General features: G+C 43.9%; 1 protein-coding gene and 1 non-coding gene across 4 annotated transcripts in view; both read left to right on the top strand.

The window, feature by feature from the left end:
- The window catches only part of PAIP1 (poly(A) binding protein interacting protein 1), an 82,635-nt gene extending 64,097 nt beyond the window's left edge, over positions 1–18,538 (top strand). For 2 of the 3 annotated variants that reach the window (XM_063961798.1, XM_063961776.1), the window contains 5 exons: positions 4,259–4,392; positions 4,499–4,616; positions 6,892–6,946; positions 7,050–7,137; positions 14,359–18,538. In XM_063961798.1, coding sequence (XP_063817868.1) covers positions 4,259–4,392; positions 4,499–4,616; positions 6,892–6,946; positions 7,050–7,137; positions 14,359–14,455 — 492 coding nt within the window. In that variant the 3' untranslated portion in view covers positions 14,456–18,538. The remainder of the gene's footprint in view (positions 1–4,258; positions 4,393–4,498; positions 4,617–6,891; positions 6,947–7,049; positions 7,138–14,358) is intronic. The other variant, XM_063961787.1, reaches the window with a different exon arrangement.
- Positions 1,050–1,164, top strand: LOC134961321 (U5 spliceosomal RNA). Its single transcript, XR_010187888.1, has one exon. It is a non-coding gene; the product is annotated as a U5 spliceosomal RNA (small nuclear RNA).
- Positions 18,539–23,625: the final 5,087 nt, after the last annotated feature.

The raw sequence follows: 23,625 nt of genomic DNA, 5'->3' as shown, positions 1-23,625 counted from the left end.
ATGATATTCAGCCATTACCGCATACAGTATATTTGTAACGGCGTTTTATCCCTTTATAAGGAACAGTCACGCCTTGTAACGACAGGACGTTACAGTCAGCAAGCCAGTGGTTTGATGACTTCTTTTACAATTGTGGAAGCGCGTCTTTACATGTTACATTTGCGAGGTTTCAGGACTTCAACTCATACAGGTCTCAGCTATTTACAGCTTAAAGGACAAAACTGCCTCTGTCGAACGGTTGGCAGGTTGTCATTTAGTCTTTGCTGGTTTATAAACCAGGCAGTAGTACGACAACAGAGTCAGAGTTACTTATTCCCCTCTGTTTGAGCAAAACCAAACAGCTCCGTTGCAATATCAATCAGCAAGTCATTTACTACAGTTAGAAAATGGATTTTCTGCGGTTAGTATTTGCTTATTGGAGCCACACAATTGCATAATTGCATTTGAATGCGTATTTACCCAGTCCGGTTTGTTCTTCACAGGTTCTAGCGGTTGCAAATCGCCACAACCATTAACCATTTCATGTCTACCGTTGCTTATCGCTTTGGGTATTTACCACAGTGAGGTTGGGATGATAGCTCATCTCACATAAGAACTCTGTCTCAACAAAGTTCCTGGAACTTGCGCTACTAAGGTATACTGCGGTAGCAGATCAAGTTCGAAAACAATCACATCTAATTCCGTCTAAACGATGTCAATGCCTAGGTAAGATGATAAATACGGTAAATCAAAGACTTTTACCTACTACACCAGCAATAACAAATGTACGTCTAGTAATTAGTGCAAAACACGCACACTAGCGGTACATTGGTGTATTCACCTATTAAGAATAAAGATGTGTTTTCAATTTAGTTCGCCACCCTTCACTCGCGTTTCCCACAGAGGGAAAAGGGTGCATATACTCTGGACGACAGTCGCAGAGGGTCAGGATTTGTAGTTAAAATCAGCAACAAGGTTCTAAAACACGACAGATTGCTGTCGATAAAGGTCCTAGAACTCTGTGCATTTTACAATGCAATACATGATTCGCTTTCAGTCTGACCAGGTATATACTCTGGTTTCTCTTCAGAACGAATAAATCTTTCGCCTTTTACTAAAGATTTCTGTGGAGAGGAACAACCATGAGTTTCAGGTAAATGTTTGATGCCTGTCTCACGCTGGCCTTAAGCAGTCAAACAAGGCAACGGCAGTTGCATACACAACAACCAGTGAGAACCAAGAAGCCGCATGGTAATGCGGCATGTGACTCAAATCCTCAATGGCTTAGAACACCATTACGTGAAAATGTCAAGAGATCATTACGTGAGTGGACATCTGTTAGACAGAGGATCTCACCCGTCAGGATTTGGATCCTGAAAACTGGACATTAAATCCAGAGGTGTTTCATATGTGAGTCCACAGAAGGGGGTTACCCTCAAGTATACATGATGGCATCTCGCCACAATTACAAAAGCTCAGTATGTGTACAAAACAGATCACAAGGGCAGTGGCGGTGGAGTCTCTCACATTCATGTGGTCATTCAGCATCGTGTATCTGGCTCCACCAGTTTCCGCTGCTCTCTCCGTTGTCAAAACGGCTCATAAGACAGTTTGTCACAGTCATACTGGTGGTAGCTCATGGGTTTCGGAGAAGTTTGCTTCTCGAATTTTCAAGGAATACTTGCACACGATCTTGGCCCGCTCATAATACGTCCAACCTGTTACATCAGGGAACGTTAGTTTACCCATAGTTACCTATGTACCTATTATCTATGTACCGCAGCTGCGGTTGACGGGGTGAGGGTGCAGACCGCCCTCTTAAGAAATTGAGCATTACAGTATCGGTTATACTAACCATGTTACGAAATAGTAAGCCGTTTAAGGCAGCTCATTTTTACAAAATTTCGTGTGCTTACATAGGTTGTAAACCTCGGAAGTTTCCAACATCATCCTTCAAGTAACCCGTATTCTGTTAAACGGGGTGGGATGGAAAACGGCGTTGATCTGCACGAAGAGTGCAGGTATCTGTGTGGTAAACTTATTTTCAAAGACGTTTGCCTCTATTGGCGTCTGTACACATCTTTCTACAAGGTGTCATCAAAGTTCACACTCTATTTATCCCACCTACAGCGCCAGGCGACTTGAAGTTGGGTTCAGATTTCTTACAGTTTTCATATTTTGAACCCTTTCAACAAATGGGAATTAAGTTTCTCACTTTGGAAAACAATTTTCTTATAGCCTTGGCTTCGGCAAGGGTTTTGTTTTCATATTTGGGTGCCTTGTATTCCAAACCACCGTATTTGAGTTTTCTCATGACAAAGCAGATCTTCGGACGAATCACGCTTTCGTATTCTTCACATCAATATACCAATAGGGGTTCCTGTGTGGACAGCACATTCTAGTATTCTGAATGTGGTACACGCATTACGCGTTTATATATGTCCCGAACGTCAACAGTACGTGATATGAATACGTTGTTTGTTCTCTATGATACTGCCAACTGGGGTTAGCCAGTTTCTTAGCAGACATTATCCAGTTGGGTAATAATAATGACTACAAGTCAGGTTTACTTTAAGGCTAAGTTACAATCGCCTACGTCAGTAATAGCTCATCCCACAGGTTCTGTGGGAATGTCAGACCCAGTGGGTCGTGGAGTGTCTAAAACGCGGCTATATAGCCTTCATGTGCACCATGTTGGTGCACGTTTACACGTTATAAATGGTGGCGCCATCAGCATCTAGCTTTGGGCTGCCTACTGTTACAAGTATCAAACAGCTCTCCCGCCCACGAGGGAAGCTTTGGTACGTCCCAAGAGTACTCCAGTGACCCCTAGTGGATGATAAAGAAAATAGGATTTTGGTACTTACCAGGTAAATCCTTTTCTTTGAATCCATAGGGGGCACTGGACGCCCACCCAGAGCAGTTTTACCTGGGTTGTTTTAAGCTCAAGGGAGCTTAGGGTAACAAGTTTTACTTGATTGATATTAAGCTCAGAGGAGCTTATGGTAACACATTTTCACCGATTGGTTCAAATTATAAAGTTCTATCGGTTATGGTGTCAACTGTTTAGTTGACAGTAAGGTTATGGGTCAACATTGTGTTGTCCGTTATGTTATAGGTATTCTCCATTGTCAACCTCTCTATATCGTTCCTGTTCGCTCAGTAAAAAACACTGAGAGAGTACACTGAGGTACTCGGGGATATGGAGGGGGGGGAGGGTCCTAAATTTAAATATTCAGTGCCCTTGTTCGGCTACGCCCGTCCATATCCCAAGAGTACTCCAGTGCCCCCTATGGATTCAAAGAAAAGGATTTACCTGGTAAGTACCAAAATCCTATTTTTTGCCGCAATAAGTGTCACGAAGATACATTGGTCCGCATCTTTTCGCGGACCCTATTTATTTTTGCAAGGAAACAGTGTTTTTGGAATTGGATACCGGTGATATAAAATCGATAACAAAATCGCGAAAACCGCACATTCGGGTGGGTGCCAGAGTGCTCCCCTTCCCCCGAGCAGTGTGTGCCAGAGTAACTCCCATGCCATGTCCCAACCCACACCCGGTAACTGGGTGCCATAGTAATCACCCCCTAGCCCCATCAGAGGGTGCCAGGTGCCATAGTGACACCCCCCACACACACACACCCCACACCCGGTCGCTTGGTACCAGAGTGACAAACCTCCCTCCGCCGGAGCAATCTGTACTCATTGGGGTCAGGAAGGATTTTGATCTTACTAGGAGGCTATATTGGCAGCTGCTACATGATATGTTTTTATTATTTGTTATAATTGTGAAAAATTTGTGTTAGTGGAGGTGTAACATTGTACTTTGATAAATCATTACTTATAGTCCATTAGGGATAATTTAAGTATTGCTAGAACTTTTCAGTAAAAAGTAAACTAACTCAAAATTGTTATTAGATTACATGAGTTACTTTCATTTACACATGTACAGTAGCACAGAGTATTTCAGTGTATAGTGAAGCTGCTAGAATAGACAACTGCTGATTGTATAAACTCTTCCATAGATATATGGCAGTACTCCGTGAATAGGGAAAAAATTATGAGTTAACCGAAGATGGAAAAAGGTAGTTACCATAAGTTACCATTTGCTTTCACTAAAGATTGAGTTAGTCCTCGTACTCGCCATAGCAATAGTGCCGGCAGAACACGTTGTAGTGAATGTGATGGATATGGGTGTACAGTAGATGTACTTTCTCCCTGGGCTGTGTCTGGTAGATGAGAGTAAATTACATGATGTTATCTGTGTTTTGTTTCCTAGTTAACTGGATCGGTTCTAGAAGATGCCTGGAAAGAGAAAGGGAACTCCTACATGGAGGAAGTGATCCAGAGAATGAAGAATGTGGTTCTGGATGCAGACTGTAGCAGGTTGAAAATGGCAATTAGCCCATCACAGTTTGTATCAAATTTGAGTTATGGGACCCTAAGAAGCCCCTTTTGGAGGGCAATGACCTATCCCTATTCTTACATAAATTATATGTGGTTTGTTTGTCCGTTTCAGAGATGTGAAACAGATGCTACTGAAGTTGGTAGAACTTCGGTCGAGTAACTGGGGGAGGGTCCAATCGGCATCAACCTTCAGTGAAGCAACTCCTGAAAATGACCCGAATTACTTCATGGTAAGATTACGCATAGTGGTCCCTGCTACTAGTGATTCTCTGAGACCTCCGGAGATTGAGCGAATTATATAGACAGGCCAGAGCTTTGCCATGACGCGTTCTCTGTGTATGAATGCCCTTCTTCCTTCTCTGTGGGTGCCAGCCGCAGTAAGTCTGCAACATAATAACCACCCCTCCCTTTAGTTTATTGATTCAGAATCACTGGTGTCAAAGTCCATTTTCTTTCTACCAACTATTTATTTATTTATTAACCGTTTCTTATATAGCGCAGCATATTCCGTTGCGCTTTACAATTAGAAATCAGTAATAGAACAAAACTGGGTAAAAACAGACAGACATAGAGGCAGGAAGGTCCTGCTCGCAAGCTTACAATCTATAGGGAAATAGGCATTGATACACAAGGATAGATGCTACCTATTGCATAATGGTCCACCAGGTTGCTAGGTTCTTAATGGGTTGTATGATGATACCCCACAAAGTTGGCCAAGTGTCAGGAGGGTGTGAGACTAAAGAAAGACAAGATATGTGATGTTATGAATACTCTACAGAGGATGTAATTAGATAGGGAAGCACTGAAGGTTATGTGGGTGGGTCTGGAATTTGATAGGCTTGTCTGAAGAGGTGAGTTTTCAGGGAACGTTTAAAGGTTTGGAGACTAGAGGCGAGTCTTACTGTGCGTGGGAGGGCATTCCACAGAGTGGGTGAAGCCCGGGTAAAGTCCTGTCATTTTGAGTGTGAACAAGTAATGCGTGTGGATGAGAGACGTAGATCTTGTGCAGAGCGGAGAGGCGACTAGTTCCAAAGCTGTCTCTTGCTACCCTTGCTCATGTATCTGGACTCAGGACACCCAGACTATAGACCAGACTGTCCAAGTGAAGCGTCTGTTTGCGTCACAGTGAAGCGTAGGCGCCTACTGGTCCCAAGGACCGTTGCAAACTAACAAAAATAATGACAAGTCCCGTTTGGTTAGTGAATGTGAATTTTAACACATTTAATGTCTACCAGTCTGAAACTTTCACACCTTTGAAGGCATCTGAAAGTGCTTCATTTCAACTACATATGAAAGTAATGTGACTAGTTATAGGATCTATTCTAATGTAACACAGGAAGCCATAAGCACCCACTCATATTGAACAGTGCGTTTTTTATATTTATGGCTGCTGCTGAGTTCTAAATATCACTTTCATACTTCCCAAAATACAGCTCTTGTCTGCATTGTACTGATTTGCTGACCCAGAGTGGGCAGGGCCTTGTGATGTGGGCGGGTTTAGGTGGAGCTGGGCATTTGTATGGAAGTGGGTCTTCCATGTCTGTCTGTCCTTGCTCTGACTTTGACAACATTGGGAGTCTCACATACAGCTTTTCTTTTGTTCTATTTTTTTTTTTTTGTTTCCAAGCTTTAAGTACATTATTCCATTCACCATCATCATTATTAATTGTTTAAATACAGTTTGTAAGTGGAGGAGTCTGTTTTTGCTCACATGTTCATGTTACTTGTTCATAAGGAAGGGCTCAGGACTTATTTATGTTAGACCCAGTTCTGTGAAAGCAAAACACTCTTGCTACGCTATGTTGAGTCTGTGTACTTAGGGGGTCATTCCGAGTTGATCGCTCGCTAGCAGTTTTTAGCAGCCGTGTAAACGCATTGTCGCCGCCCACCGAGGAGTGTATTTTCGCTTTGCAGAAGCGTGAACGCCTGTGCAGTAGAGCGCCTGCAAAAACATTTTGTGCGAAACAAGACCAGCCCTGACCTTACTCTTCGTGTGCGTTGATTCTGCCGTTGGGGAGTTTGCTTTTGATGTCACACACCCACCCAGGATTCGCCCAGCCACGCCTGTGTTTTCTCCGGCACGCCTGCGTTTTTCCAAACACTCCCTGAAAACGGTCAGTCGACACCCAGAAACGCCCTCTTTCTGTCAATCACCTTGCGGCCGTATGTGCGATTGGAATCGTCGCTAGAACCAGTGCAAAACCACAATGGACTTTGTACCCGTACAACGCGCATGCGCATTGCCGTGCATGCGCAGATTAGCCGTTTTTCCCACTGATCGCTACGCAGCGAACATCGGCAGCTAGCGATCAACTCGAAATGACTCCCTTAATGTCAGTGTCTGTGAAATCCATCTGTATCTCGCACAGATACTGGAAAGCTACATATAGCCATGACCGAGATATGAGTGTATAGCAGATTTTATTATAACCAGAAATGTAATACCAGTAACCGGTACGGCATGAAATTCATTGTTGAATGTTCTGGTGGTTTTTCTTTGTTTAGAATGAGCCCACATTTTACACATCAGAAGGTGTTCCCTTCACTGCGGCCGACCCAGGTAATACATTCCCACATTCCCTCCTCTCCAGTTATCATGACGATTTGATCTTGCTGCTAATGTTGGGCTACGAATCAGCCACTCATTGTTGGTCTGTCTTCAGATTATCAGGAAAAGTACCAGGAGATGCTGGATAGAGAAGACTTTTTCTGCGATGAAAACGGGACAGATTTACCTGGTTCTGGAGAGCCGTATGTATTGTTTTTCTGTGTTCTTGCATTTGTCGCATAATCTTTGTTTTATTTATTTTAAGTTACTGTAGCAGTTCAATGTTCATTTTTTTTTTCTTTCCTTTTCTCCGTCTCATTGGGGGGAATTCAATCGATCACACAAAGTTCTCGTGCCAAAAAAGTGCCCAATGGTGTTATCGGGTAATTCAATTGAATCCTGGTTTGTTCGAGTAAAAACTGACCTGTTTTCACGGGAAGAACACAGGATCTGAGATAAGCTCTCGGGGTCCATGAGTTTTTCGCGTTTTGCAAATATGGGCCAGTTATAGGGTTTTTCCTCTTACGTCCTAGAGGATGCTGGGGACTCTGTAAGGACCATGGGGTATAGACGGGCTCCGCAGGAGACATGGGCACTCTAAAGACTTTAGAATAGGTTTGCACTGGCTCCTCCCGATATGCCCATCCTCCAGACCTCCGTTAGATCCTGTGCCCAGAGGAGACTGAGTGCACTGCAGGGGAGCTCTCCTGAGTTTCTCTGAAAATGACATTTGTTAGGTTTTTTGTTTTCAGGGAGCACTGCTGGCAACAGGCTCCCTGCATCGTGGGACTGAGGGGAGAGAAGCAGACCTACTTAAATGATAGGCTCTGCTTCTTAGGCTACTGGACACCATTAGCTCCAGAGGGTCGGAACGCAGGTCTCACCCTCGCCGTTCGTCCCGGAGCCGCGCCGCCGTCCTCCTCACAGAGCCGGAAGATAGAAGCCGGGTGAGTATACGAAGAAAGAAGACGGCGGAAGACTTCAGATCTTCACTGAGGTAACGTGCTGCGGTAGCGCTGAGCGCCATTGCTCCCGCACATACACACACAGCGGGCACTGCAAGGGTGCAGGGCGCAGTGGGGGCGCCCTGGGCAGCAATATTAACCTCAAAGGACACTGGCGTATTGATTAGATACTGCGGAGGCGGTATATTAATAAAACCCCCGCCAGTATAAATAATTTGAGCGGGACCGAAGCCCGCCGCTGAGGGGGCGGAGCTTGATCCTCCAGCACTAACCAGCGCCATTTTCTCCACAGCACACGGCAGAGAAGCTGGCTCCCCGGACTCTCCCCTGCTGAACACTGTTACAGAGGGCAAAAAAGGAGGAGGAGGGGGGGGGGCACATTTTTAATTGGCGCAGTGAGTGTAATTGGATATATTTATATAAAAGCGCTGTACTAACTGGGATTTTATTCCAGTGTCCGGTGGCGCTGGGTGTGTGCTGGCATACTCTGTCTCTCCAAAGGGCCTTATTAGGGGACTGTCTCCATATAGATATATCCCTGAGTGTGTGGGGGTGTCGGTACGTGTGTGTCGGCATGTCTGAAGCGGAAGGCTCATCTAAGGAGGAGGTGGAGCAGATGATTGTGTCTCCGTCGGCAACGCAGACTCCTGATTGGTTGGATATGTGGAATGTTTTAAATGCAAATGTGTCTTTATTACATAAGAGATTGGACAAAGCAGAGTCCAGGGATAAAACAGGGAGTCAATCCATGGCTTTGACTGTGTCACAGGGGCCTTCAGGGTCTCAGAAACGTCCACTGTCCCAAGTAGCAGACACTGATACCGACACGGATTCTGACTCCAGTGTCGACTACGATGATGCGATGTTACACCCAAGGGTGGCCAAAAGTATTCATTATATGATTATTTCAATAAAAAATGTGTTGCATATCACAGATGACCCCTCTGTCCCTGACACGAGGGTATGCATGTTGAAGAAAAAGAAACCTGAGGTAACCTTTCCCCCATCTCATGAGCTGAATGAGTTATTTAAAAAGCTTTGGAAACTCCAGACAAGAAACTGCAGATTCCCAAGAGAATTCTTATGGCGTATCCTTTCCCGGCACAGGACAGGTTACTGTGGGAATCCTCTCCCAAGGTGGACAAGGCTTTAACGCGCTTGTCCAAAAAGGTGGCGCTACCGTCTCCAGACACGGCAGCCCTCAAGGATCCTGCTGATCGCAGACAGGAGACTACCTTAAAATCAATTTATACACATACAGGTGCTTTGCTCAGACCGGCAATAGCGTCGGCTTGGGTTTGTAGCGCTGTGGCAGCTTGGGCAGATACCTTGTCAGCTGACATTGATACCCTAGATATGGATAAAGTAGATTTACCCGCGGTAGCTGTGGAAAACAGGTCCGCGAGACCTTCCCCAAATAAAACCTCACCCTTGTAAGGCAAAACTTACATATGCCTCTTTGAGTCGGCATCACCCGTCCATTGGCGGGTCCACAGGGCTCGCCTAGCAGAAATCGCCATGGCGTTGGCTCTCGAACCTAGCAGCCCAATGTCTCTCTGAGCGTCTCTCATATATAAAATGGTTTTACCTTATGTTCCCCCACAGCAAAAGAAAACACCACAATATCAGATGCAGTCCTTTTGGTCGCATAAGTCTAGAAGAGGTCGGGGCTCTTCCTTCCTCGCCAGAGGTAAGGGTAGAGGGAAAAGAATGCCTGCTACGGCTAGTTCCCAGGAGCAGAAGTCCTCCCCGGCTTCTACTAAATCCACCGCATGACGCTGGGGCTCCACTGAGGGAGTCCGCGCCGGTGGGGGCACGTCTTCGACTCTTCAGCCACGTCTGGGTTCAGTCAGACGTGGATCCTTGGGCAATGGAAATTTTATCCCACGGCTACAAGCTGGAATTCGAAGACGTGCCTCCTCGCCGGTTTTTCAAATCAGCTTTACCAGCTTCTTCCCCAGAAAGGGAGATAGTTTTAGCTGCAATTCAAAAACTGTGTCAACAACAAGTGGTTGTCGAGGTTCCCCTAGTTCAACAGGGGAAGGGGTACTTTTCAACCCTATTTGTGGTCCCGAAACCGGATGGCTCGGTCAGACCCATTCTAAATTTAAAATCCCTAAACCTATACTTGAAAAAGTTCAAATTCAAGATGGAATCGCTCTGGGAAGTTATCTCTAGCCTGGAAGGGGGGGATTTTATGGTGTCACTAGACATAAAGGATGCATACCTTCATGTCCCCATATATCCCCCTCATCAGGCGTACCTGAGATTCGCTGTACAGGTCTGTCATTACCAGTTTCAGACGTTGCCGTTTGGGCTTTCCACGGCCCCAAGTTTTTTTTACCACGGTAATGGCGGAAATGATGGTGCTCCTGCGCAGACAAGGGGTCACAATTATCCCGTACTTGGACGATCTCCTGATAAAAGCGAGATCGAGAGATCAATTGCAGAAAAGCTTGTCGCTCTCCCTGAGAGTGCTGCAGCAGCATGGCTGGATTCTAAATCTACCAAAGTCACAGTTGGTTCCAACGACTCGGCTATCTTTCTTAGGCATGATTCTGGACACGGAACTAAAGAGGGTTTTTCTCCCAATGGCAAAAGCCCAGGAACTCCAGAACATGGTCAGAGACCTGTTAAAACCGAAAAGAGTGTCAGTCCATCAATGCACTCGAATACTGGGAAAAATGGTGGCGACCTACGAGGCCATCCCCTTCGGCAGGTTCCATGCGAGGACGTTTCAGTGGGACCTTCTGGACATGTGGTCAGGGTCCCAACTACAAATACATCGGAAAATAAGCCTGTCCCCCAGGGCCAGGGTGTGTCTCCTGTGGTGGCTGCAGAGTGCTCAACTTCTCGAGAGTCGCAGGTTCGGCATTCAAGACTGGGTTCTGGTGACCACGGACGCGAGCCTCCGAGGATGGGTAGCAGTCAGACAAGGAAGAAATTTTCAGGGACTATGGTCAAGTCAGGAGGCTTGTCTACACATCAACGTACTGGAATTGAGGGCCATATACAACGGCCTACGACAAGCGGAGAATATTCTTCGCGACCTATCGGTTCTGATTCAATCGGATAACGTCACAGCTGTGGCTCATGTAAATCGCCAAGGCGGGACAAGGAGCAGAGTGACAATGGCGGAAGCCAACAGGATTCTTCGCTGGGCGGAAAATCACGTAAGCGCTCTATCAGCGGTCTTCATTCCGGGAGTGGACAACTGGGAAGCAGACTTCCTCAGCAGGCACGATCTCCATCCAGGAGAGTGGGAACTTCATCAGGAAATTTTTGCAGAGATAACAAGTCAGTGGGGACTCCCACAAATAAACATGATGGCGTCACGCCTCAACAAGAAGCTTCGGAGGTATTGTGCCAGGTCAAGGGACCCTCAGGCAGTAGCGGTGGACGCCCTGGTGACACCGTGGGTGTTTCAGTCGATCTATGTGTTCCCTCCTCTTCCGCTTATCTCAAAAATACTGAGAATCATAAGACGACAAAGAGTGCAGACAATACTCATTGTTCCAGATTGGCCTCGAAGGGCCTGGTATTCAGATCTTCAGGAAATGCTCACAGAAGATCCGTGGCCTCTTCCTCTCAGGGAAGACCTGTTGCAGCAGGGGCCCTGCGTCTTCCAAGACTTACCACGGTTACGTATGGCGGTTGAACACCAAATCCTAGCGGGGAAGGGTATTCCGGAGGAAGTCATCCCTACTCTGATTAAGGCTAGGAAGGAGGTGACGGCAAAACATTATCACCGCATCTGGAGGAAGTATGTATCTTGGTGTGAAGCCAGGAATGCTCCTACTGAGGATTTCCATCTGGCCCGTTTTCTCCACTTTCTACAAACAGGAGTGAATATGGGCCTAAAGTTAGGCTCCATTAAGGTACAGATTTTGGCCCTATCAGTTTTCTTTCAGAAGGAATTGGCTTCTCTCCCAGAAGTACAGACTTTTGTAAAGGGAGTGCTGCATATCCAGCCTCCTTTTGTGCCCCCAGTGGCACCATGGGACCTTAACGTGGTGTTACAGTTCCTAAAATCTCACTGGTTTGAGCCTCTACAAACAGTTGAATTAAAATTTCTCACTTGGAAGGTGGTCATGTTGTTGGCCTTGGCATCTGCAAGGCGGGTGTCCGAATTGGCGGCTTTATCTCACAAGAGCCCCTATCTGATTTTCCATGTGGATAGAGCAGAATTGAGGACTCGTCCTCAATTTTTGCCAAAGGTGGTTTCATCTTTTCACATGAACCAACCTATTGTGGTGCCTGTGGCTATGGGTGACTTGGAGAATTCCAAGTCCATTGATGTAGTCAGGGCCTTAAAAATTTATGTAGCCAGGACGGCTCGGGTTAGGAAAACAGAGGCACTGTTTGTCCTGTATGCAGCCAACAAGGTTGGCGCTCCTGCTTCTAAACAGACTATTGCTCGCTGGATCTGTAATACTATTCAGCAGGCTCATTCTACGGCTGGATTACCGTTACCAAATTCGGTAAAGGCCCATTCCACTAGGAAGGTGGGCTCTTCTTGGGCGGTTGCCCGAGGCGCCTCAGCATTGCAGCTTTGCCGAGCGGCGACTTGGTCGGGGTCAAACACTTTTGCTAAATTCTACAAGTTTGATACCTTGGCTGAGGAGGACCTCGTGTTTGCTCAGTCGGTGCTGCAGAGTCATCCGCACTCTCCCGCCCGGTCTGGAGCTTTGGTATAATCCCCATGGTCCTTACGGAGTCCCCAGCATCCTCTAGGACGTAAGAGAAAATAAGATTTTAAACCTACCGGTAAATCTTTGTCCCAGTGCGGACGAAGTTCTGCAAGACTTGTATATAGTATTGCTTACATAAGGGTTATGTTACAATTTTGATCAGTCTCTGGCTGATGCTGTTTTGTTTCATACTGTTAACTGGTTCGTATGTTCCAAGTTGTACGGTGTGGATGGTGTGGGCTGGTATGTATCTTGCCCTTGGGTTAACAAAAATCCTTTCCTCGTACTGTCCGTCTCCTCTGGGCACAGTTCTTATAACTGAGGTCTGGAGGAGGGGCATAGAGGGAGGAGCCAGTGCACACCCATTCTAAAGTTCTTTATAGTGCCCATGTCTCCTGCGGAGCCTGTCTATACCCCATGGTCCTTACGAAGTCCCCAGCATCCTCTACGGACTAAAAGAAAAAGATTTACCGGTAGGTTTAAAATCTTATTTTTTGATACTGTCTGATATAAGGGGCAATTAAATAAATCCCCAGGGATCAATTAGTACTGTGGCTTATTGTATTCCATCCCCCCCCCCCCCCCCTTCCATGGTCAGTATGACTGTAACGGTTCCCAAGTGCCAAAAGACAGATGAATGTTTACAAACATGATTTCTTTTTCATCCACTAGGGGTCACTGGAGTACTCTTGGGATATGGAGGGCTTTAGCAGGACAGGCACTGAATATTTAAATTTAGTAACTCAATCAGATCCACAATTTAGAGAGAGGACACAGTTTTTTTGGGTTTTTTCTGTATATATTTTTATTTACTTTGTTCAGTGACTGAGAAAATAGATTTCGGCAGTGAAGTCTTTCAAACTAATGCAACAAAGTAGAAGAAACAGATATTTAAAGTCTTATAATCCATAATCTGTGCTTTTACTGGGTACTATTAATGTGTGGACCACAGACGGTACCCACAGGTCGTGGACATACATTAGTAATACTCCCCGCTGCACATTTCTATCCACAAACACACATGTACACATTAACATACATATAATTCCCAACATAATTATGTTTACTGTACACGCGTTTAGCCTGGTTTTAACTTGTCCCTCCTCAATGTGTCTTTTTGTCCCCCCCCCCGTATTTAATTCCTATTTGTCTATCTGGTGACCTCACCCACATTTTTAAATACATGAAGTAAAAATGTAAATGCACACGATGGGTGGGAAAGTTTTCTATTAATCTAGAGTCTTTTAAACAAGCTCCCATAAGAGCTGTGTGAATCACATGGTGGCTGCAAATCGGCTTCTGTCATAACACACTGTTCATACAGGTTTTATGTACATGTATTCATGTTTATATTGACATCACTTATGTGTTAGATCTGTATTAATTTATAGTAGGGAGTACTTTAATTTTTCCTTGTTACATGGGCTTCAGGACATCAAAACTCACCATGTATACAGTGGTTAGTAATTGGTTACATGAGGCTTACACATGCATTATAGTGTAAAATATGCTGGACGTGTGTGTGCTGGTTTATGTTGAACGTGCTGTGTTGCCTGCCCATGCAGTAAGTAAGTCTGCCTAGAAGATGGCAGCACAGTCTACAATTATGTTCTCATAATAAACATAGAAACATAGAATTTGACGACAGATAAGAACCACTTGGCCCATCTAGTCTGCCCCTTTTTTTGATCCTTTAGGTAATCTCAACCCTTTTTGACCCTTAATTCTTTGTAAGGTTAATACTTTGTGTTTTCTTTTCCCTCATTAGGTTCCTTGATGATTTAGATGACGACGCGATGGACCCAGAGATGGAAGAGGCCTACGAAAAATTCTGCTTGGAGTCAGAGCGCAAGAGAAAACAGTGAAAACACAGGCGTAGTGAACCGATTGCGCGGCACGTCCAGTATGTTCAGCAAACAGGGCAGATGTATCATTCTTACACCAAATTTGTTAAGTTCAAGCTTATCTGAAAACTAGAAATTTATGCAATCTTTGTTTAACTGAATGCCAAAAAAAAAAAAAGCGTACGCTGATACCCTGTAACTTAAAACGACAGTTTGTGTATATATTATAGTTTAATTTCTGTACAGTTAAAAGAACAGTGTTTTTGGCTGCAATAAAATGAAACAAATTCAAAAGTATATTGTCATAACTTTGATGAGATGGGAACTGCAGATGATACAAGGGATGTGGCAGTTACTGAATGAGGCCTAGGATAGGCCGAATCATTCAGACTGGGTGGGTGTAGCTGGTCGTGACGAGCTTACACCCACCCACCCCACTTTGCCCATTTCCCTTTTGTCAGAAGTATTTTGGATCTGTTTGTGTCCTTGACATGGAAACCTTCCTTAGCAAACACACAGCTTAGTTTACCCACAGGTATTCTGTTTGCTCAGCATGTCCACGGGATCTTCTCAAAAACAGACCGTTTGTGTTCTCACTTTCATCAACTTTGTAAGGGGGGTGACGTTAAAATATCGAAGAGGGTTCTGTTTGTGATGCAGATGATTTCCATTCTCTATGTAACAAGTCAGTGGAAACCTAACGTGGAAGGGGCTGTTGTCCGAAGGTGCCAGATGTATATTGATATTGTATTATATAGCTTTAGTGATAAAGTGTGTAGATTCTGTGGTTTTAGGTTTTGAATGAATACCAATCTTGCCTCAAAAAAAAAAAAAAAAAAAAGTTTTGTGCAAATGGAAGGAAATGTGGAAAAAAAATAAAAAAGGCATTGAAATATATTAATGATATGGGGAATGTTGGCGGGCTGTGTAATCGGATTCCTTTTATTTCTGAATGAAGCTGTGACCATGTGACATGATTTTCAAGCTTTGTTTCCAGCCTGATGCGGTCATTGATGAGTTTCTTGCCCTCATTATAGATTGTTTTAGCCATTCAGTATGATTGCCGGTGTGTTGTATCTCTCAGAATGTAATGTGTCTTCAGACTGCAGGATTACGCAACCTGTGTCTCTTTCACTGTTGTGGAACCGAATTTCCAGCATGCCCTGTAAACTGGCTGGCAGGGTATGCTGGTACTTGCAGTTTCAGACCATGCGGAGAGCCCTAGATTGCCAACCTTTTGTTTTACTGTTTACTGTTTGTTGTTCCTGACAATTAGAGGAATTGTGTCCTTGAATAAAAAATGTCTCAACCAGACCCTATGACCCCCCTTCCTCCTATAGTCTTGCTGTTGTTTACGTAGCACCTATTATAGTCTAGAATATGGAGCTATACTTTTAAAGGCCCTCAAGTCTAATCCCTGATGATTTCATTCATTTCACTTTAATTTTCTTTGCAGCAGTAGTTGCATTTCTGACATCTATGGGTATATTTACTAAGCCTCAACTTTTCAAAACTACTAATTTTTTTGCTGTTTAAAATATCACAGGCGAAACCACTGAAAGTCTGTAGTTTTGGAAACCTGCTGCTTAGGAAATATGACCCAAAATAAATAAATATATATATATATATATATATATATATGTATAAATATATATATGTGAATGTATGTATGTGTGTGTGTGTGTGTGTGTGTGTATGTATATATATATATATATATATATATATATATACATACATACGTATACTGGTTGAGTATCCCATATCCAAATATTCCGAAATACGGAATTTTTTGAGCGAGAGCGAAATAGTGAATCCTTTGTTTTCTGATGGCTCAATGTACACAAACTTTATTTAATACTCAAAGTTATTAAAAATATTGTATTAAATTACCTTCAGGCTGTGTGTATAAGGTGTATGTGAAACATAAATGAATTGTGTGAATGTACACACACTTTGTTTAATGCACAAAGTTATTAAAAATATTTGCTAAAATGACCTTCAGGCTGTGCGTATAAGGTGTATATGTAACATAAATGCATTCTGTGCTTAGACTTGGGTCCCATCACCATGATATCTCATTATGGTATGCAATTATTCCAAAATACGGAAAAATCCGATATCCAAAATACTTCCGGTCCCAATCATTTTGGATAAGGGATACTCAACTATATATATATATATATATATATATATATATATATATGTATATCTATCTATATATATGTCTATCTATCTATCTATATATATATATATATATATCTCCGCTATGATTAATGGCAGTTTTCTTTCTTCTTCAAATTATAATCTTGTTAAAATCCTCCAAAGCATGAAGTTGTAGCATCTAACCGTAATGCTAACTCCAGTCTTTATGCCCTATTTCTCTACACCCAGAACTAGGACTCGCCTATGTAGGTGACCGGTTTAAATAAAAATACTTTTTATTTTGTATATCATTAAATGTCGCTGAAACTCAACGCATGCAGCTATTTTATAGACTGAACCAATCAATATCTCTGATAGTGCAGCCAGTCAATCTGCAAACTACCAATGTATAATGGCCATGATTCTTTGTAAGACTGTTATAGCCTGAATATGGCTGCTCAGCAATTGGTGCGCTTAAGTATAGCTATGCTTAGTAATTAATTTATAGATTTGCACAGATTTGGTCATGATTATTTTGATGCCACGAGGCCTTGTCATGTCAGATTATAGTCTATGGGATCTGCTGTTATAGAGTTTCAGAGAAAGGTTTAAATAGCCTGAATATGCATATAATGAGCCATGTTTACACTAGAGATGAGCGTGTTCGGATTTACTTGGTTCTTAACGCCAGAATTAACGCCAGTTCGGATTCATCCGGATTTTTCTTATTGGCTAACCAAAAAACATGACATCCGAGAGCCAGTAAGATGCCGTTTTGTGATCAGAGTAAATCCAAACCCGCTCAGCTCTAGTTTACACCAGGGGTTTTAAACTCCAGTCCGTTAGTACTCCTAACAGGTCATGTTTTCTAGTTTTCTTTAATCATGCACTGGTAAATTAATCTCTCTTGCTTTGTCAGTAACTGTCCCTCATGCTTTCACAGATAGGAATCCTGAAAATGTGACCTGTTGGGTACATGGGGTTTGGATATGAAAATCACTGGTTTACACTCCTCGAAGGCTTATTATTGCAGTTCTGTAATACAGTTTATTAATTCACTAGTGACCCCACTACTCAGTAGTCCCTAATAAGCTGATACAATCCCCCCACAATACAGTTTCCTCCACTCTGTGTTGGCAAAAGACCCACTTCAAAGAACCATTACACCTAAACGCATACTGCTTCACATGATTGCAATCACAGACATGTAAAAATTTGCACATCTTGATAGAACTTGAGATATTTCACATAGTATTTACGTTTGCTATGCGGCTAAGTGCAGGCTAGTGCTTTGTTTTCAGTTTTAGCTGTGTCCATTCACGGAATTGCACATAGGGAATCCGCTGTGTCTTAAATATCTTAAGTTATGGTAACATGTTAACTTTTTTTTTTACATATGTTTGTGATCCAAAACCACACTGTATAATATTTAAGTGTTTTTCTGTAAGCCAACTTGTGGTTTAATGGTTCTTTTAAGGAATGAAACTTCATTAGGCATATAGGGTTCCATTATTTGTGTAATGTGCACTAGACATACTCCACAAAGACTTGCTATCCGTACATACAGCAGTTCATCAAAAATAATCAAGTTTAATTTCATGTTTTACTCTTGTGACTGGTACGTTTTTCAGAGATGCAGCACTCTGTAATCTAGCGGAGAGATATCGTCCATAGGATAATGCCTCCTATTTTCTTATTGGGCCCTTGTAGACTGGAATGTCTGATGTGTGTTTATTTTAGTCATACTATAGAACCTGTAATATTACCGTGGTGGGGGGAAGGGGGTCATGGTCCTGACCGCCTGTACTGAATCCATCTGCACTGATAATTCTGAGGTACAGCTGCTGCCATACTGCATTATGTATAAGCACTTAACATGTTTTGTACATTCATTGTTGTGAGAGTTATTTATCTTTTCTGTTCTCCCTTGTATAAATACAGTAAATAAAAGATTTTACATTATGGTTTTTGTCTGTAATGTTGCATTTAGTTAGAGAAATTTTCTGGAGAATTTTTCCCCCCTCTAGGACAGGCCAGGCCAACCTATGGCTCCCAAGGTGTTGTGAAACTACAAGTCCCAGCATGCCCTGCCACAGGTTTGCCATTATGGAATGCTAAAACTGTAGCAGAACATGCTGGATTGTGTAATTTTACAGCAGCTGGAGAGCCAGTCCAACAGCCGGCATCTTGAACGCATCCCCCTTTAGAAAGCTCTCTTTCTGTTATTCAACCCAAATGTGTTATCAGAGATCCTCCCCTTTAGTCGCCTCAATAAATTCAGAATTCATTATCTGTACCCAGATTTAATTCAATCCAGCATCTTACTGTGGTCTACCATAAAACTTTGCTTTAGTTTGTCTTAAAGGACCTAGAAGCTGCATGATGGCAACCAGATGGCACAGGCAGATCCAGGAACCTGTTCAGTACTGCAAGACTGACAGCATGGTCACAAGGTCAGAGGTGCCATTGTCAGATCCTTGCACTAAGTCATTGACAGAAAAAGAAAAGAAAATGCAGGTGCACACTGTAAGCACTAAGTACACTGGTAATCAGAGCGATTATAATAAACTGCAATTTAACATGGAGTGAAAATGCAGTTCTTTTTTTTAAATTCAATAGTTTTTATTGATTTTCCGTTTTTTCCAAAGAAACAAAAAAACAAAGCACTAAAAAATAAACATTACCTAAACTAAGGGAATACGCAGATTCCCATCACTAGCAATTTCCAATCATAACATTAGAGATGTGCAGGCTTAAGTTCCAAAGTATATATCTATAAATTCTTAAGAAGTGTCACGGGTCATTGTACAGTATTCAGGCACATTACATAGAATCGCCTATGTCAATGAAACATATTTATGCAACACGGCACACAGCATTAAGTACAGGTATAGGAGTGGCTGGTGGCGGGCGCCAGGGAACAACACACAAGAAGGAGAGGCAACTTTCTCGGTGCAGATCTACTTTCGACAGTCTCATTCAAGCCCCCTGGTACATATCTTAATACACTACACATCTAGGTCCTGGACACACAGTGGCATGTGCTCAAGCACTCCGGTTCATTGATTGCGGGGAGTCGAGCCATCTACCCCACAGGTCTTGATATTTTTTCCCTGATTTCCTGGCTAAATATACGTATTTCTCATGAGCGGCCATGTCATTAGCAAGCGAAACCCATGACTGTAACGTGGGAGCCTCTCTGGCCAACCAGAGTCTGGCAATACACACCTTGGCCAAGCCACAAAGATTAATCACATAACGTCTGTAGAGCGTCCTCCTCCATAGCTGATAGCACACATGTCACTGGGGAGCACACAGATGATGGAATTTCAGTGGACACCAGGGCGTTAATAACACCAGACCAGAATATAGCTTGGGGCAACGCCAGAGAGTGTGACAGAAATCTGCATCTAAATTGTCACATTTAGGGCATCTGGTGGAGTGAGTACCCCCTATGCGGCATAATCGCACTGGTGTCATATATACTCTGTGTAGAATAAACAGTTGGATTTGTTGATATCTAGTAGTGGTGGTAGATAGTCGTGGAGAGCCTAGAGCACCCTCCCATATCATCAGAGACGGAACCCAGATCAGATTCCCACTTATTCCTAAGAAGGGACAGCGGGTCAGAGTAGTGAGGCCGAAGTATAGTTGTATAGATATTGGATACCAAATGTCGATTCCCCAGGTTCTGTAAAAGGGACTTGACTGGGGAGTCGATAATCTTTGGAGGGGTATCGGGAAATTGTGCGTTAATCGCATGTCTCAATTACAGGTAACGGTAGAAATAGGAAGAGGGTATAACGTACTCCTGTTGGAGCTGCTGGAAGGATTTCAATATGTTTCCATCATACAAGTGTCCCAGGGATGTCACACCCCATCTCCCCCACGCCACCACAGGTTGTAGTGAGGCCAATTCTGGGAAACCAAGGACATTGTCCAACGGCGTATCTGGGTCTATACCTTGGCCTAATAAGATAACGTACTTGTTCCATACAATAATGGCCTGTTTTATTATAGGGTCCCCCAAACCTTGACCTTCGAGTGAAGATATTCAATTTGCGGCATAATATTAAGAGAAACATAGGTAGAGGGATCATTCGACACCCATACTCCCAGGTATTTGAAAGAATCTACCCATTTAAGCGGGGTATGGATCAATGGGGCTAGCGGGACTGGACCCCTAAGTGGAGTAATGGTAGACTTATCCCAGTTAATTTTGAGCCCAGAGTAGTGGCCATAGGTAGTTATCAAATCGAGGAGTTTAGGCATAGAGGAAACAATCATCAACAAATAATAGCAGGTCATCGGTGTATAGTGCTATCCTGTCCTCTCTTGCGCCCCCTTTAATACCCACAATGTCTTGAGTAGCTCTGATCAAACATGCCAAAGGCTCAATGGCAATGGCGAACAGGGTTGGGGAAAGAGGGCAGCCTTGCCTCGTTCCCCTAGACAGGGGGAAGGAGTGTGACACATACCCATTCACGGAGACTCTGGCCATGGGCAGGAAATATAATAACATAGCTGATAAAGTTAGGGCCCAGGCCAAATCTACTCATAGTTTCCCATAGGAAGGCCCACTCCACTGAATCGAAGGCCTTCACGGTATCTAAGGAGGCTATAACGGAAGAGCAGGCCTCCCCCCGAGAAACCTGGCGTCCTAAATTAACAGCAGTGGACTTACCAGGCATAAAGCCCGTTTGGTCAGGGTGAATGATTTGGGTTATAACCTGGATTAAGTCTGGAGGCCAGAACCTTGGCTAGGATTTTAATATCAGTGGGCAGTAGGGAAATAGGACGGTATGACTCAACCCTCTTGGGGTCTTTATCAGGCTTAGGAAACACTATGATTAATGCCTCCACCATAGACGGGGGGAGCATGTTTTGGGCAAAGAGTGTGTTGAATAAGGTAAGCAATTGTGGGGCAAAAAAATTACCGTGTTTCTTATACAATTCTGATGGAATGCCATCAAGGCCAGATGCCTTACCATCAGGGGAGGCAGAGATTGCCGCCTCAATCTCCTCTAGTGACAAGGGAGCATCAAGAAGAGCTCTGGCTTCACTAGAGACACAGGGCAGTTGAATTCCATTTAAATAATCACACAGTTCTATCGGTGAACAGGTCAATTTGGAACTATACAGCGCCCGATAGAATTAAACGAATTCCGCTACAATCTGGGGGGTGCGGTCCAGGACTGTCCCGGCTGAATTCACAACCTCCAGTACTGTATGAGAGGATCGGTCCCCTTTTGCAAGATTAGCCAAATAAGAACTCGGTCTGTCCCCAGTAGCATATTAGACATGCGAGGAGAAGAGAAGCCTGTGCTGGGTTTTCCCCCACAGATATTCCTTCCATTCACCCTGAGCCATGGAGCCAAGTCAGCCTAGAGGTATCCAAACCGTCTTGCAAATATACCAACTCTGAAGCATCAACTCCAGCTCAGCTTCACGTTTTCTAAAGGAGGATTTAAGACTTCTTACCCTCTTGATCACAGTCCCTCTCAGAAAAGCCTTAAAGGTGTCCCAGAGCAGAGACACATCGGGGGTGTCGCCATGCAGAGCAAAGAATTCTAGCCAGCTAGCCTCCAGTTCTGATCCCTCACCCATATGCTTCAGCCAAAAAGGGTTAAATCGCCACACCGCCTGTCCCCGCTGCCAATCTAAGTCAATATGCAACGATACAGGGGAGTGATCTGAAATACCCCTAGTTTCATATTTAACAGCACAAACTTTGGGCACAAGCTCCCGGGAGAGGAGAGCCAAGTCTATCTGAGAGAAGGAAGAGTGTGAGTGTGAAAAGCACGAATATTGGCTCAAATCGGGCTATTTCAATCTCCAGGGATCAACCAAACCCAGCGCAGAGGCGGTGTCTGCAAACGGAGACCGCCTCGGCTGTGGGTTGGAGGATGCCGCAGACAACCTATCCAACCCATAGTTCAAGACATTATTAAAGTCACCCATACAGATAACAGCTACCCCAGGGGATGCAGCCATAAAAGCAGTCGCCTTTTTAAGTACGTCATGCGAGTATGGAGGGGGCACAAATACAGCAAGCAACAACAGGGGGACGGAATTAATTTTACCTTTTAGGAACACGTATCTACCACACTGATCTGTTTGCACACTATCAAGTCAAAAGGGAACAGATATTTTAATTAGGATTGACACTCCCCGGGACGCTGCGGTATGCATGGAATGGAAAGCCCAGCCCACCCATGGCCTTTTAAGAGACATAATTTTAGTACCCACCAAGTGAGTTTCCATCAGGCAGGTTATATCCGATGCATAATGCTTAATCTGTCGAAGTATTAGGGAGCGCTTAATTTTGTCGTTGATCCCCCACACATTCCAGCCAACTCCTGCACACATCAGGAAAAATATGCCCATTTGTAGTTGTGACACAAGCATATCAGGAACAAGCACATTGCACAGCAGGAACTGAGAACAAAACAAAAACATCCTAAAATAACCCCCACCCCGTATACCACTTAAAACCTGCAGCATACCTGGTTCCCTTAACGAACAAAACTCCCTAAACGCTAACAGTAACGACTAAGGCAGAAAATACCGTTACATGTTCTACTAGTAGTAAACAAAGCCAAAATCCAATATCCCAAAATACAAATATCCAAAAGGGGGCCAAGAATTGAATGACCTTAAGGCAGGAGAAACTCCCAGCTAAGGTCAGAACCCCCCTAGGCCACCACACCAACCCCAACTGGATAGAACTTCTGGGATCATACAGCGGAACAAGCACCCATAACATAGAGCATAACAATAATACAGAAGCATCAAGTAGTACTCTCCCTGTCTACACATGGCCATATGACCCCAGCGATGACTTGCACGGAGCCGCAGAGAGCCTTTACAGACCCGGCAGGGCAACCCAGCACAAGACACCAACAGGAAAAAAAACACCTCCCTCCCGAAATCACATATATATGAAAATGCAGTTCTTAGCATAAGTTTTGTCCAGAAATATGGGGCCACCTACAATGGCCATGTGACCTCATCAGGTGGGTCTCTAATATCCCTAATACTGACAAATT

The sequence above is a fragment of the Pseudophryne corroboree genome, chromosome 1 (genome assembly GCF_028390025.1).
Source record: "Pseudophryne corroboree isolate aPseCor3 chromosome 1, aPseCor3.hap2, whole genome shotgun sequence".
NCBI lineage: Eukaryota > Metazoa > Chordata > Amphibia > Anura > Myobatrachidae > Pseudophryne > Pseudophryne corroboree.
This window is presented reverse-complemented; position numbering and strand designations above follow the sequence as displayed.